This window comes from Hylaeus anthracinus, unplaced genomic scaffold (assembly GCF_026225885.1).
Source record: "Hylaeus anthracinus isolate JK02 unplaced genomic scaffold, UHH_iyHylAnth1.0_haploid 11981, whole genome shotgun sequence".
Taxonomy (NCBI): Eukaryota; Metazoa; Arthropoda; class Insecta; order Hymenoptera; family Colletidae; genus Hylaeus; species Hylaeus anthracinus.
This window is the reverse complement of record NW_026534329.1, coordinates 7,929,682-7,943,843: the sequence shown is the minus strand read 5'-3', so window position 1 is coordinate 7,943,843 and position 14,162 is coordinate 7,929,682. Positions and strand designations below refer to the sequence as shown.

General features: G+C 34.6%; 1 protein-coding gene across 1 annotated transcript in view; it reads left to right on the top strand.

Moving 5' to 3' along the window:
• Positions 1-2,961: 2,961 nt before the first annotated feature.
• LOC128885585 (uncharacterized) overlaps positions 2,962-14,162 on the top strand; it is a 40,404-nt gene continuing 29,203 nt past the window's right edge. The window contains exon 1 of the mRNA XM_054139683.1: positions 2,962-3,019. Within this exon, the coding sequence (XP_053995658.1) occupies positions 2,962-3,019 (58 nt within the window). The remainder of the gene's footprint in view (positions 3,020-14,162) is intronic.

The following is a 14,162-nucleotide window of genomic DNA, read 5'->3' as shown; positions in this document are numbered from 1 at the left end:
ACTAAGAATCACAGCCTGTTATAATCTTACCTCGCTTCGTGTGTAAGGAATACAAAAAAAAAAAAAAAAAAAAAAAAAACATAGAGAGTCCTTGTTTTTACTGTTTATTAAGAGAAAAAAAGAAAAGAAAGAATAGTGCAGTTTATAAAAGAAAATTGAATAGAACAGAATAATACAGACCACACATTTTACAATACAGAAAAAAGAGGAAGAAGGAAAAAAATTGCACATCGCACCACACCAAACTCGCCCATCCATCTGCGCATCAAGCGCGACTTTTACCACATTCGAAAACAAAACACAATAAAATAATTACATCTCAACACGGCCCCTGAAATTCAAATTATTCGAATTAGGATTTGAATTATAGAAAGATGTATTAGGTTGTCGCAAAAGTTGCCTTCGCTTTATTAATAAGTAGACTGCGGATCTTTATGCAAAATAAAATCTTCGGGAACGTGGCTATAAAAATTGAACCTAAATAGGAATTTATTTTATTTTGCAAATATTATAACGTGAACTTTACTTTCAATCTTTTTTATAGTCTTGCTATATTGCTTGCATTTTTTAGTTTATTGCGCATTGAAATTTTCTATAAATGCATAAAGATCCGCAGTCTACTTATTACACTGACTGCATTATTAGTAATGTTGTTTTCCGTTGCTGACTTTCTGAGAAAGAAATTAAAACTGATTGAAATATTGATTCTAATCATTAGATTGCGGATTTTTATGCAAAATAAAATATTTGTACGCTTACCAACAAAAATTGAAACTAAGTAGGAATTTATTTTACGATGCAAATATTATAATCTGAACATTTTAAACGTTATCTTCAATCTTTTTTATAGTCTTGCATATTGCTTGCATTTTTTAGTTTCTTGCGCATTCAAATTTCCTATAAATGCATAAAGATCCGCAGTCAATTAATAAGTAATACATGCATAATATTTTATGTTTTATGTTGCATTACCGAATTGTGCACGATTCATTTTGCTCCATTACTGTTGCAACATGAATATCTATGAAATTAAATTGTCTATTTATATAAACACGACCACATAAAATAATTGAGTGCAACTCGCGAAAGAAACTTTCGGGACAACCTAATATTTTACAATGAACGAGTACAAAATTGTACACAGGGCCGGCGCAAGGCAGGTTCAGCACGTTCCCCGGAACCCGGCCCCGCGTTTTAAAAGGCCCCGCGGTCTACGAAAATTACTGAATTAAAAGCCACCGATTAACTTTACAGACTGATGATACCATTAACAAATGGAAGCAATTTTTGTTGAGATGCAAGACATTTTTTTAGTAGCGATGATTAAATTGAAAGGGGTGACAAAAATCATCAAAATGAGAGATCCAATATGGCCGACGTGTAAATTAAAAAGTGATTAGATTTTCATGAAACTTCATATTTATGACTTATTTGAGAGGCAAACTTCATGAAACTTGGTATGTTTTCGTTATCTGGGCCCCAAATTAAGAATCTGACATCAGAATTGCAAAATTCAAAATGAGGGATCCAATATGCCCGACATGTATACTAAAAAGTTATTAGATTTTCATGAAACTTGATATTCTTATACTTGATAGACTTATTTGAGTCGCAAACTTGAAATCTGATATAAAAATTGCAAAATTCAAAATGGCGGATTCAATATGGCCGACATGTGTATTGAAAAATTATTAGATTTTCCTGAAACTTGGTATGTATGAGTTATTTGAGCCGCAAACTTCGAATCTGATATTAGAATTGCAAAATTCAAAATGGCGGATTCAATATGGCCGACATGTGTATTGAAAAATTATTAGATTTTCCTGAAACTTGGTATGTTTTCATTATCTGGGCCGCAAATTAAGAATCTGATATCAGAATTGCAAAATTCAAAATGGCGGATCCAATATGGCCGTCATGTATACTAAAAAGTTATTAGATTTTCATGAAACTTGATATTCTTATACTTGATAGACTTATTTGAGTCGCAAACTTTGAATCTCATATAAAAATTGCAAAATTCAAAATGGCGGATTCAATATGGTCGACATGTGTATTGAAAAATTATTAGATTTTCCTGAAACTTGGTATGTATGAGTTATTTGAGTTGCAAACTTTGAATCTGATATAAAAATTGCAAAATTCAAAATGGCGGATCCAATACGGCCGTCATGTATATTAAAAAGTTATTAGATTTTCATGAAAATTGATATTTATGACTTATTTGAGCCGTAAAGGAGTGACAAAAATCATCAAAGTATTATTATTTAATATTCGTCTTGTAAAAAATATATAGCATTTGTAAATAAATAATTCCTCGTTGTAAAATTAAAGTGTAGCATTTGAATGTGAATTGAGGCCCCGCAAAATTTTTGAACCCGGCCCCGCAAAAGGTCACGCCGGCCCTGATTGTACAGATTGAACCGAATAAACGTCGCGAATGAATCGTTGTACGTTGCTTTCTCTCGTTATCTATTGCCACGATGTTTTTCTTTTCGGCCCTTATGATTTGACGAGTATAAACAGTGATTTCTCGTTGGTTCGTCATTGGAAATTTTGATCTAGGATACGACGTCGGCCGAAAAGCTGACGCGTAGACACCGGACCTGACTGCGGCCAAGTAGGTCAACCGGCGTGCGCGAGAGTGCGAGACCGAATAAAACGAGAAGAAAAAAAAGTGAGCAGACGCGAGGGGAAGGAACGAGGAGTGGAAAGAATGGCGAGCAGCCGGGGGCATCAAAGTCTCCGCGATGCTCGACGTTTTTGCACGGCATAGGCTCGCGATCCAAAATGGCGACGATCGGCTGGTACCGTGGCACGTTTTACGACGATAAAGACTGGTCCAGCAAGCGCTGGCGCTCCTGAGGACCATCCGTCGCCGTGTCCTTGCCGTTTAACCTGACCTTGATCGGGAAGAGTAACCCGCGGCTCACCGTTCGACCGCTACCAGGAAACTCGAGGATGACGGGGCACGCGAGGTCGAAGGTCCTGGCGACCTTGTCGATTCTGATCTCCACAGGTAAGCGGACGTCGCTTGTTTCGGGGTTATCTCTTGGACAACTACGGTGGGTGTAGAATGTATTCGTACACCGATCAATTTCCCAAAAAATTTTTCTGTGAAATTGTAGTTTCTTAACCATTTTTTTTTTTATAATCAATGATATTTTACATATTCTCGGAAGTCTCTAAGATAGATATAGTCCGAACAACATTTACTAGTTAATATAATTTGTGATATTAACAAAAAGTTGCGAAAAGTGGGTGAAAGTATAGAAGCAATAAGTATTTGTACAATTCTTATGACGAACCATTTACAGTAGAGTTTGTAACGTAAACGCATTAGTTTATTGCTCCGTACGAATTAGAAAACGTCAAATTTCCAATAAAGTACTTTCAAAAATGGCTCTAACAGAGAAATGGAAGAAGATCCCACTTCGAATAACTGATATTTATAATTTTTTTGGAAATTGATTGGTGTACGAATGCTTTCTACACCCACTGTAGCTGGTTATTGTTGCTCGCTATATTAATTCATATAGCTATTCATGTTCATTTTGTGTGCGACCCTTTACGACATGCGCCACACAAGGAACTTCCCGATTTCCGATTACTGCGCCATTTATCGCGAATAAAAAAAATGTTTGAAACTAGCGTTTCGAAAAGGTCTCATAGCTAGCTTTCACAGTGCATGATAAAAAATGAGGTGCTCGGTTAAAAAAAATCATGTTGACCTTGACGCGACTTTAACCGGTCCTTTGAAGGTCAAACGGACACGATCGTTCAATAGGATTTTTGGAACCCTAAAACATATCTCTAAACCACTTTTCTCACAAATGTTCCATTTTGGAAATGTTTGACTGTTTCCATACTTTTGGAACACCCTGTATGTATACAGGTTATACATGTGTTGTAAATATGCATACAAACGTAATAATAGTAATATATGTGTATATATTATTTCCGTTTAGTTATCCGCTCATAAATTTATATTCTCCCATCTAGATTGCGTTATTGAGTCAAGTTTTCTTAAAAAGAAACCTAAAAAACTACTGGACCGAATTAGAACAAGATCTAATCAGCTCTAAGTTAGACTGATACACATCGATTCCATCGTCGATCATTTTGATCTTGCTATTAGTTTTTTAGAAAATTTTAACGAAAAATTTGTTTACACACACACACACGCGCGCGCGCGCGTACAATTGATTAAAAATAGGTTAAAACTACTCTACTACTATAAACCTATGTAGACAGTATTTCCATGCAGACAGTATACACATTAACTGTATGCAATATTGTCCACCTCCCGTCGCCACAACAAATATACATCAAACCCACTCAGACAGTATTTCCATGTAGACAGTATACTTATTAACTGTTTGCAATATTGCCCCCTCCCGCATCGCTAAAACAAATACATCACACTCTCTCAGACAGTATTTTCACGTAGACAGTATACATCCATAGTACATTAACAGCATTCAATGTTTCCGCCCCCACCAAAAACTGATTCAAGCAGAAATTAAAAATTCTCAATTTTGCGCCGCGGCTGAAAATTTTATTTAATATAAGGAAATAGGATTATTTTATAATTTTTAGTGGAGTTTTAATATTCGTCGAAGTCGGTTACATTCTTTTTCCTAAAATTATTTTATACCAATTTGTAACCAACTATTCAATGACGGTGTTCCAAGTAGTAGTTATCTGGAAAATAGCATCAAAAAGGACATTTGGTGGAGTAGATATAGAAATTATAAAAGGCAGTAGTATTTCTATTAGAACAATTAGGAACGAAGGAGTTCGTGACACAGGTGTATGCGCGAATTATTACTTGTTTCCGGTTTACGGAGAAATGGATGTAGAACGACATGCGTAAACGATCAACAGGATCTTTGGAATCAATGTTTCAAAAATTTTCTCTCGTCGTTCGTATGTGTTACTTCGTGAAAAATGATTTTTCGTATTCGAGAAGCTCGGTATAAAGAAGTGTTGACCCAACTAAAGGCTCGGATGACCCAAAAAATACACGAATGACATCGAGGCTAATGTTTCCCAACATAAACGAACGCATTTTATACATTCTGTAAAAAGTTAAAGTAGCAATTCACCTTCTTTAATGTAGAAAGCGATTCAGTGAGAACTTGTATCACCTAATGTGAAAATAATTACAGAAACGTTTTCGTTAATTATTATTACATTCGGTAGAATGGTTGTTCTTCGCGTTTAAGTAAACTTGCAATTACATTGGACATTCCGTTACACCAGAAAACTGCAAAATGACATAAAAAATCAAATTTTGTATAACGGATGGACTGACAACAAATTTTTCAGTTTAAAAGGTTCCCAAGTGTTATATAGAGCAGTAAGAATATTTGTTTGATTAGTAAGTGAATTATTTCTAATGCGAGTACGACAATTGATAAGTTAAATTAAATATCTCTCTTATATTTTGTAGCGTGTTTGTTTTGTTACCTCGATATACTCTAATTCGACTTTTATTTTTATCTATTAGTACATGTATAAAAAATTGTAAACTATTCGAGCGTCGTGGACATGACTATGTTTTTATTATATCATAATACTGTATATTATTTGAAATTCATGAAACGTCCAAGTTTATATTACAATAAATTACCATCAGATTTAAACCTGTTTTATTTTAAAACCATCTATTGTTCGATTATGTCGAGAAGAAAAATAAATTATCTTTGCAAGGAAAATATAGATAGTGACTATGACGATAAGCCAAGAACCTTGTACACTATTCAGGTAAAACCCATGAAAGAGTAACAAACTATATTGTGTTTTTTGTAGTTTAAAATCTGACACTGAAAAACTTGCAAGTCAAAGTATGACGAGAATAGAATGAAGTTGGAATTGTCTGTCGATATTCAGAATCAAAAGTCTGAGCGTTAAGGGTTAACCTTTTGCGCTCGAGGCATTCTTCTATAAAATCAAATCGAGTCCGTTTTATAATAAATTTTTGTAAAACCAAAAACTCTGGTTCGAAAAGAAATACCTAAAAACATTCACGACTCAATGTATATCATTTCGATTAATAATTAGCTGTATTTTGATATAAGCATAATTGAAATTGTACGTTCAAAAAATCACTTTTAAATTACATACGTCGCCCTAGAGGCGCCGATCGAGCGCAAAGGGTTAATAACACAGAAATTACCTGCACCGAAGAGTGTACTCGACGCGTTGTGATCACAAGGGAAACACGGAGTACACGAAAACACCTGTACAGTTACTAGAGGTTGTGATATTCATCGTCTCTGTCGGTGGTCACTTCGTCTCGAGGCAATTTAGTTCGTCTTCACGGCGCTTAGTTTCTCGCGAAACAGCAGTCTCGCGAACCATGCTAAGAGGCAATTAGGAATCCCGACGGAGGAGATCAGTCGAGGCACACTTTCCGAACCCGACTCGCATGTTCCACTGCGGGTGATAATGATCATCGTAGATTGAGATTTTATGGGAATCCTCGCGGCGGAATAAAGCCTTGACAATCGTCGTTATCCGTTGGAAGACGCGGATATTCGAGGAATTAATGCGTGAACCTGTTCGATAGGCCTTTAACCAGACCCCTCGCGGTCGTCGCTGAAACCGGTATCTTGACCTCTGTCGAAAATTTCCTGTCGTTCCAGCAACGAGTTTCAGAAGATAAAAAGCGACAGGCCGCGTTCACAGCTCCCATGGCACTATTGAACGATAACGTAATCGTAAAATGTTGAGTATGGTTTTAGAATTCTGCGCGCGCCGTAATAAGGAATTCGTTAGCTCTTTAGGGGATTATTAAAAGTAAATATTGCTTCTTGTCATTAAAAAATTATAGTTGGCGTAGGTATTAATTTTCGTTTCTGAAATATGTCGGATATATGAAAAATCAGGGCCGGAGTGAGGGAGGTTCAGAACTCGCCAACGCGCTTTGAGAAGCCACGCGGTTTACGAGAATTAGTCAATTAAAAGGCACCGATTTTAATTAACTTTTTATAGGATGATGATACTTTTAACAGATACAAGACATTTTTTTAGTAGCGATGATTTAAAGGAGTTTAAAGGAGTGATGGAGTTTTCGGACCTTCATGAAACTTGGTATTTTTCAGTTATTTGGGCTGAAAATAAACGAATCTGATATCAGAATTGCAAAATTCAAAATGGCGGATTCAATATGGCCGACATGCATATAAAAAAGTTATTAGATTTTCATGAATCTTGATATTTATCACTTCAAGAGGCACATGAAGAGGCACACTTCATAAAACTTGGTATTTTTAAGTTATTTGTGCTGGAAGTTACGAATCTAATATTTAGAATTCAATAATTCAAAATGAGAGATCCAATATGTCCGACATGTATATTTAAAGGTTATTCGATTTTCATGAAACTTGATATTTATCACTTATTTGAGAGGAAACCTTCATGAAACTTGGTATTTTTGAGTTATTTGGGCTGAAAATACACAAATCTGATATCAGAATTGCAAAATTCAAAATGGCGGATTCAATATGGCCGACATGCATATTAAAAAGTTATTACATTTTCATGAAACTTGATATTTATGACTTATTCGAGCCGCAAAGTTCGAATCTGATATAAAAATTATAAAATTCAAAATGGCGGATCCAATATGGCCGACATGTATATTAAAAAGTTATTACATTTTCATGAAATTTAGTATTTTTTAGTTATTTTAGCTGCAAACTTCGAATATGATATAAAAATTGCAAAATTCAAAATGGCGGGTCCAATATGGCCGTCATGTATTTTAAAAAGTTATTAGATTTTCATGAAACTTGATATTTATGACTTGTTTGAGCCGCAAAGGAGTGATAAAAATCATCAAAGTATTATTATTAATTATTCATCTTACAAAAAATATATAATATATAACAGCTTTTGTAATAAATAATCCCTCCTTGTAAAATTTAAGTGTACGAATTGAATATGAATTCAAACACCGGAAAATTCTTAAACCTGAATCCTTGAAAGGTCACGCCGGTCCTGTAAAAAATGATATGCAAAGTATCATAAAATCTATACATACATAATCAACTACATGCATTTACACCTGACCGGATCAGATTTGCTCTTGTTAATGGCACTTCCTGCACGCGTATATTTCTATGGATGATTCAAAATTAGCACGAAGCAAAGCAAACAAAAGTTCTGAAATATTTTCTAGCGCACCTTGATAACATAACCTTTACGTATTTTTCTAACCTTTCGTAGGTAAACGAATATTCGTTTACAACCAACACAACAACCAATCGCGATTTCGTGAAGATAATCGTGCCAATCGAGTAAATGACTCGTGTAATTGCGGTGAAAACCGATAGCAAACGGTGATTTACTATATCTACGATTCAGATAGGCGAGTAGGCGCGCGTATCCGGTTTCTGAAATATCGCCGCGTTTGCGCGAACCCGGCAAATAAACAATCTTAGCCGAGACAGTGGCGCGTATGGAAAGCTAAGCTTCTAGACGTGGTTTATGCGAGCATCGTGAAAACCTGTAAAAGAAAAGTTCGTCGACCGCTGGGGAGGGTTGACTTGCGTATAAATATTTAAAAGCGGTGTAAAGCATGCCGGTAATTATTTTCTCGCGCGCACCAAGACCATCGCGCGGTGCTGGTGAGCAATTCACCGCGGTGAGCAACCGCGGCTCGTTTAATTGAAGATGAAGAAATTATAAAGGAGAAACGTTGCGTCTGGTGAAATTTTCAGCGCGCTGCTTTATTTGAAACGAAACGCGCACTTCGCGCTAACGTTTCAGAAACGACGGAGGTGAAAGCCGCGAGCATGACGCGCGTTCGTGTCTCCAACCTGTTACTTCGGCGTTACACGTTCAAATAGCACAAAAGTAATGTTATTGTAGTTCAGACTAAAGTAGTTATGGGGAAATGGTAGTCTAACGGCTGAAACATTAGGCGATCTTTGAAATTTTTTAAATGAATAATTGTACTACGGATTGTTCTAATACTATGTGTCGTTACAATAGTAATTCAATGTTGAAATAGTAAGCTGAATTTTCTTCAAGTAAAAATTATGTTTCGTTATCAAGTTATAGTGCGATTGCGAGGAATTGTGAAAAAGGATTGTTGTCTATGGCTGCCCATTGCATAAGCAATTGTAGTTCTTTAACTGAAAGGGACCAAAGATATTCTTAATCTATATCTATAAAAAATGACAAAACGGAACCTATGAAATTAAAATTACAATTTCTACGATAAGAAAATTACTGTTTTCTTGGTTGCCAGAATTCGTATTTTGCGTGTACCGAAAATATTCTAATTTCAGTGAAAATTATATGTTTATTGAGCATATCTACTGAATTTGCAAGTCAATTGATTTATTAGTTTTTGAATTGTCGTGGCAGAAAATTGAAAAAATATCGCACAGTGGTCCGAATGACCAAAAATGCGGCTAAAATTAGAAAGAGTTTTTGGATCTTCATGAAAATCGATATTTTTGAGTTATATGGGCTGCAAATTACGAATCTGATATTAGAATTGTAAAATTCAAAGTGGCGGATCTAATATGGCCGACTTGTATATCATACATTTATTAGATTTTCATGAAACTTGATATTCTTATACTTGATAGACTTATTTGAGTCGCAAACTTTGAATCTAATATCAGAATTGCAAAATTCAAAATGGCGGACTCAATATGGCTGGCATGTGTATTGAAAAATTATTAGATTTTCCTGAAACTTGGTATGTATGAGTTATTTGAGCCGCAAACTACGAATCTGATATCAGAATTGGAAAATTTAAAATACCGGATCCAATATGGCCGACACGTATATTAAAGAGTTATTAGATTTTCATGAAACTTGATATTCTTATACTTGATAGACTTATTTGAGTCGCAAACTTTGATACTAATATCAGAATTGCAAAATTCAAAATGGCGGATTCAATATGGCTGGCATGTGTATTAACAAATTATTAGATTTTCCTGAAACTTGGTATGTATGAGTTATTTAAGCCGCAAACTACGAATCTGATATTAAAATTGGAAAATTTAAAATGCTGGATCCAATATGGCCGACATGTATATTAAAAAGTTATTACATTTTCATGAAATTTGATATTTATGACTTATTTGAGAGGCAAACTTCATGAAACTTGGTATTTTTGAGTTATTTTGGCTGGAAGTTATAAATCTGATATTTAGAATTCAATAATTTAAAATGAGGGATCCAATATGGCCGACATGTATATTAAAAAGTTATTAGATTTTCATGAAATTTAGTATTTTTTAGTTATTTTAGCTAATTTAGCAAATTTCGAATCTGATATCAGAATTGCATAATTCAAAATGGTGGATCCAATATGGTCGACATGTATATTAAAAAGTTATTACATTTTCATGAAATTTAGTATTTTTAGTTATTTTAGCTGCAAACTTCGAATCTGATATTAGAATTGCAAAATTCAAAATGGCGGATCCAATATGGACGATATATATATATATATTTAATTAGATATTATAAGAATATATATATATATATATATATATATGCATATTTAATTAGATATTATAAGAATATATATATATCTAATTAAATATGGCAGGTAATATTTAAATATAACTAATTAAGTATTCTTGTTCCAACATACGTTGCGTCATAATCCTGTCACAAACGAAAGTCGAATACAATTTTTACCCGATTTTTGTCCACTTTGGAAATAATCACCGTTGTCAACTTCTCGTTTACGCAACACGAGGAATCGCCTGAAACCGCTGTAACGTCATCGTTAACGCGGATGAGCAATGGCACAAAGAAACGTATCCGTATCCGGGCGTAGAGTTTCGTCACTCGACTTTCGCCCGGCCGCGTTAGCCGTGAAAGTGTCATGAAATCGCGTCGTAACGCGGCAGAACGGAAAGTCGATTGGTTCGTCGGACCAGATTTCGTCTCACCGATGAGGAGCTAAACAGTTCGCGGAAGTGTACGTCATAGGAAAGCTGCTCGACGAGCGTGGCCAGCGGGTCATTTGAATATTCAGATCGACGCTGCCACTCCTCCACGCGATCGGTGTTCCAAATTGCTGCAACTATAGTTTAAACTGTTCACGAAGGCTACCTCGGGACATTCCGAGCAAAGATAATACATGATAGTTAGCTGGAGGAAGCATAATTTTGTTTCGTATTAAGGGAGTATCCTGAATTAGGAGGTCCAAAAAAAGTGGTTTTTCGTGAATTTTTGTCTGATGGAAAAAAATAATTAATTCTATCGAACTTTTTATCCTATTTTCATACATATTTGAGTAGTCTGTATAAATTTTTTTCAACAAGGAATATTCAAATTGAGTCGACTGTGGCGCACATTCGTAATTTTGGTTTGACACAAAAAAACCACAAGAAATTTTCATTTTCATACATTTTTATTCTATGTAAACTAACAAAATTCGTATAAAAAATTTTGAACAACTTTTTTATCAACTTAAAGTGATTCTTTTCACCCAAACAACTCGTTCTTTTTTTCAAACTTGCAATAATTTCATATTTCACCATTTTTGCGGGTTTTTCTTAGTACTGTCTGCACGTGAATACTGTCTGTTTCGACCTAGTCTTTTATTGGATATTATAACGCGAGAGGCTGCAAGAAACAATATTTTATAATTTGCAACTAAAAATTCAATTAATGGTTATTTTAAGTTATATGGATGTAGCGTGAACATTTATTCTAATCGTCTATTTGTAGTATTCATGCATTGATTTGTTTATTTAGTCAAATATTCATTTAGCCATTAAAGGGTGGGAGGTATAACAGTTGGAATAACATTTTCAGGGTCTCGTGGTAAGTGTCCCGCTGTAAGGACATTAAATTGAAATTTCTAAAATTGTTGACAAATTGTAAAATTTCAAAATGTCAAGATTTTCAAATACGAGGCTGCCGTCTTTAATATTTTCTAACGGCGCTAATCGAAAGGACACCAGAATGAAACTGAAACTGTTTTGTAGAGAAAACTTGAAATTATCATTGAATGCAATGATAATTTTTTTTAATTTTTATAAACGTACTCGAGGTGGTATTTGCAAAATAATCATTTACTTATCATTTTTAATATTGCAGAAACCAGGTCTGTTTCAAATAAAAATATACTCAAGAAGAGCAATCACTCCCGATTAAAACAAAATCAAGAACATGTCAATAGGATGAATAGTTCCATAGAAGAAAATTCAAATGTACAATCCATGCTCACCAAAATTGTCAAAAATCGTAATATTTGAAGGCTTTCTGTATTTTCTATTTTTCAAACGCTTTCGAAACGAGCAAAATAACGACTTAAACCACCTCTAAATTCACGTAAACTACAATATATCCCATTTGGAACAAAATCCGAGACGTGGACCAAACCAAGTGATCGATTTAACATGCATTAACCCATATATTTTAGTTTATCACTCAGAAGAAGTGCGCAGGTGATGAAAGGACGTTTCGATGCACCTGTCGAATCTCACGAAGCTGAATGTCGCGTTCGCCAGCGAAAAGAATAAATATTGGGCTGGAATGGTGTACCGTTAAGTCTGCCGTTACCGCCTCGAGAGACGGCGCATAGCTCGGTCTACGTTGCCACGGACAAACCCCTTCGACGTTTCTTTCTTCTTGTCTCGTGCACGCGCTAGACGCTGCTGGAGTCGTAGTAGGGTCGAGGGGTCATACGATGCTCTAGCCCAGGCCTCGTGGAACCTTTTCCGAGAAGGGCTACGATATAAGAATGTTGCGTTTCGCTTATCCCGTTACTATACAGAGTGGTATCGGGACGCAATTCGTAGTGAAAAAATAAGAGGATCATTTGGTGTAACATACTTTCATTCGCGGCTTTGTTTTCAAGAAAATCGACTTTCCAGTTTGTTCAATTACGGAAGCGATTGAATACGCTTTTTGGTATCCTGTATTTTATAACAGGTTGTCTCTGTTCGAGCTAGTGCTTATACACATTTATAATGATGCAGTTGATGTAATGTAAATTATTACTGATCGTTTAGTCTTTTATTTTATATTATTTTAATATAGTCGCGCTTTTAGTTATTTTGTATTTTATAACAGGTTGTCTCTGTTCGAGCTAGTGCTTATAAACATTTATAATGATGCAGTTGATGTAATGTAAATTATTACTGATCGTTTAGTCTTTTATTTTATATTATTTTAATATAGTCACGCTTTTAGTTATCCTGTATTTTATAACAGGTTGTCTCTGTTTGAAATAGTGCTTATAAACATTTAAAATGATGCAGTTGATGTAATGTAAATTATTACTGATTGTTTAGTCTTTTATTCCATATTATTTTTAAAGTATCGCTGAAAATGTCCTTTTCGTTGCTCTTCTGTTTCTATAATACTCCGTTTCTATAATAATTATTATATAATTTGTATAATAATTGCAGTCTTAATTTTTAAGAGATATTATAAAACTTTTCTCCACAATGGGTTTAAAAAGAAAAATGAGCATTGACGAAAGTATGAAATAATTTCTAGTTAATTTATATGAATGACTCACCAGTACTACATATAATTGGTTAAAAGTATGAAATAATTTCTATTTCCTTTATATTAATGTTAAGTAACATTTATTATGTTAAATAACATTTTCGTAGTCGGTGCAAAATTAAAGATTCTTAATTCCTGCTTGAGTTAGATTTTGGTGAGGGCGGCAATATTGAATACTGTTCATGTATACTGTTTACATGGAAATACTGTCTGAGAGGGTTTCATGTATTTATTCTGGTGATGTGGGAGGGCAATATTGCATACAGTTAATGTTTAAACTAACTACACGACAATACTGTCTGAGTACGTGTTCAGTTATATATGTATACTGTCCACGTGTAAGTAGACTGTAAGTACTGTCTGAGAAGATTTGATGTATTTGTTTTGGCGATGCAGGAGGAGGATGGAATATTGCATACAGTTAATGTATATACTATCTATCTAAAAATACTGTCTGGGTAGATTCGTGGCATTCTTTTTTGCGAGGGCTGGGGGTAGAAATATTGATTACTGCTAATGTATATACTCTCTCTATGAAAATACTGTCTGAGTAGATTTGGGATAGTATTTGGTGAACGTGGCGATATTGAATAATATTTATGTATATGATGTCTATAATCTATCTATATATATACTGTATGTATATACTCTCT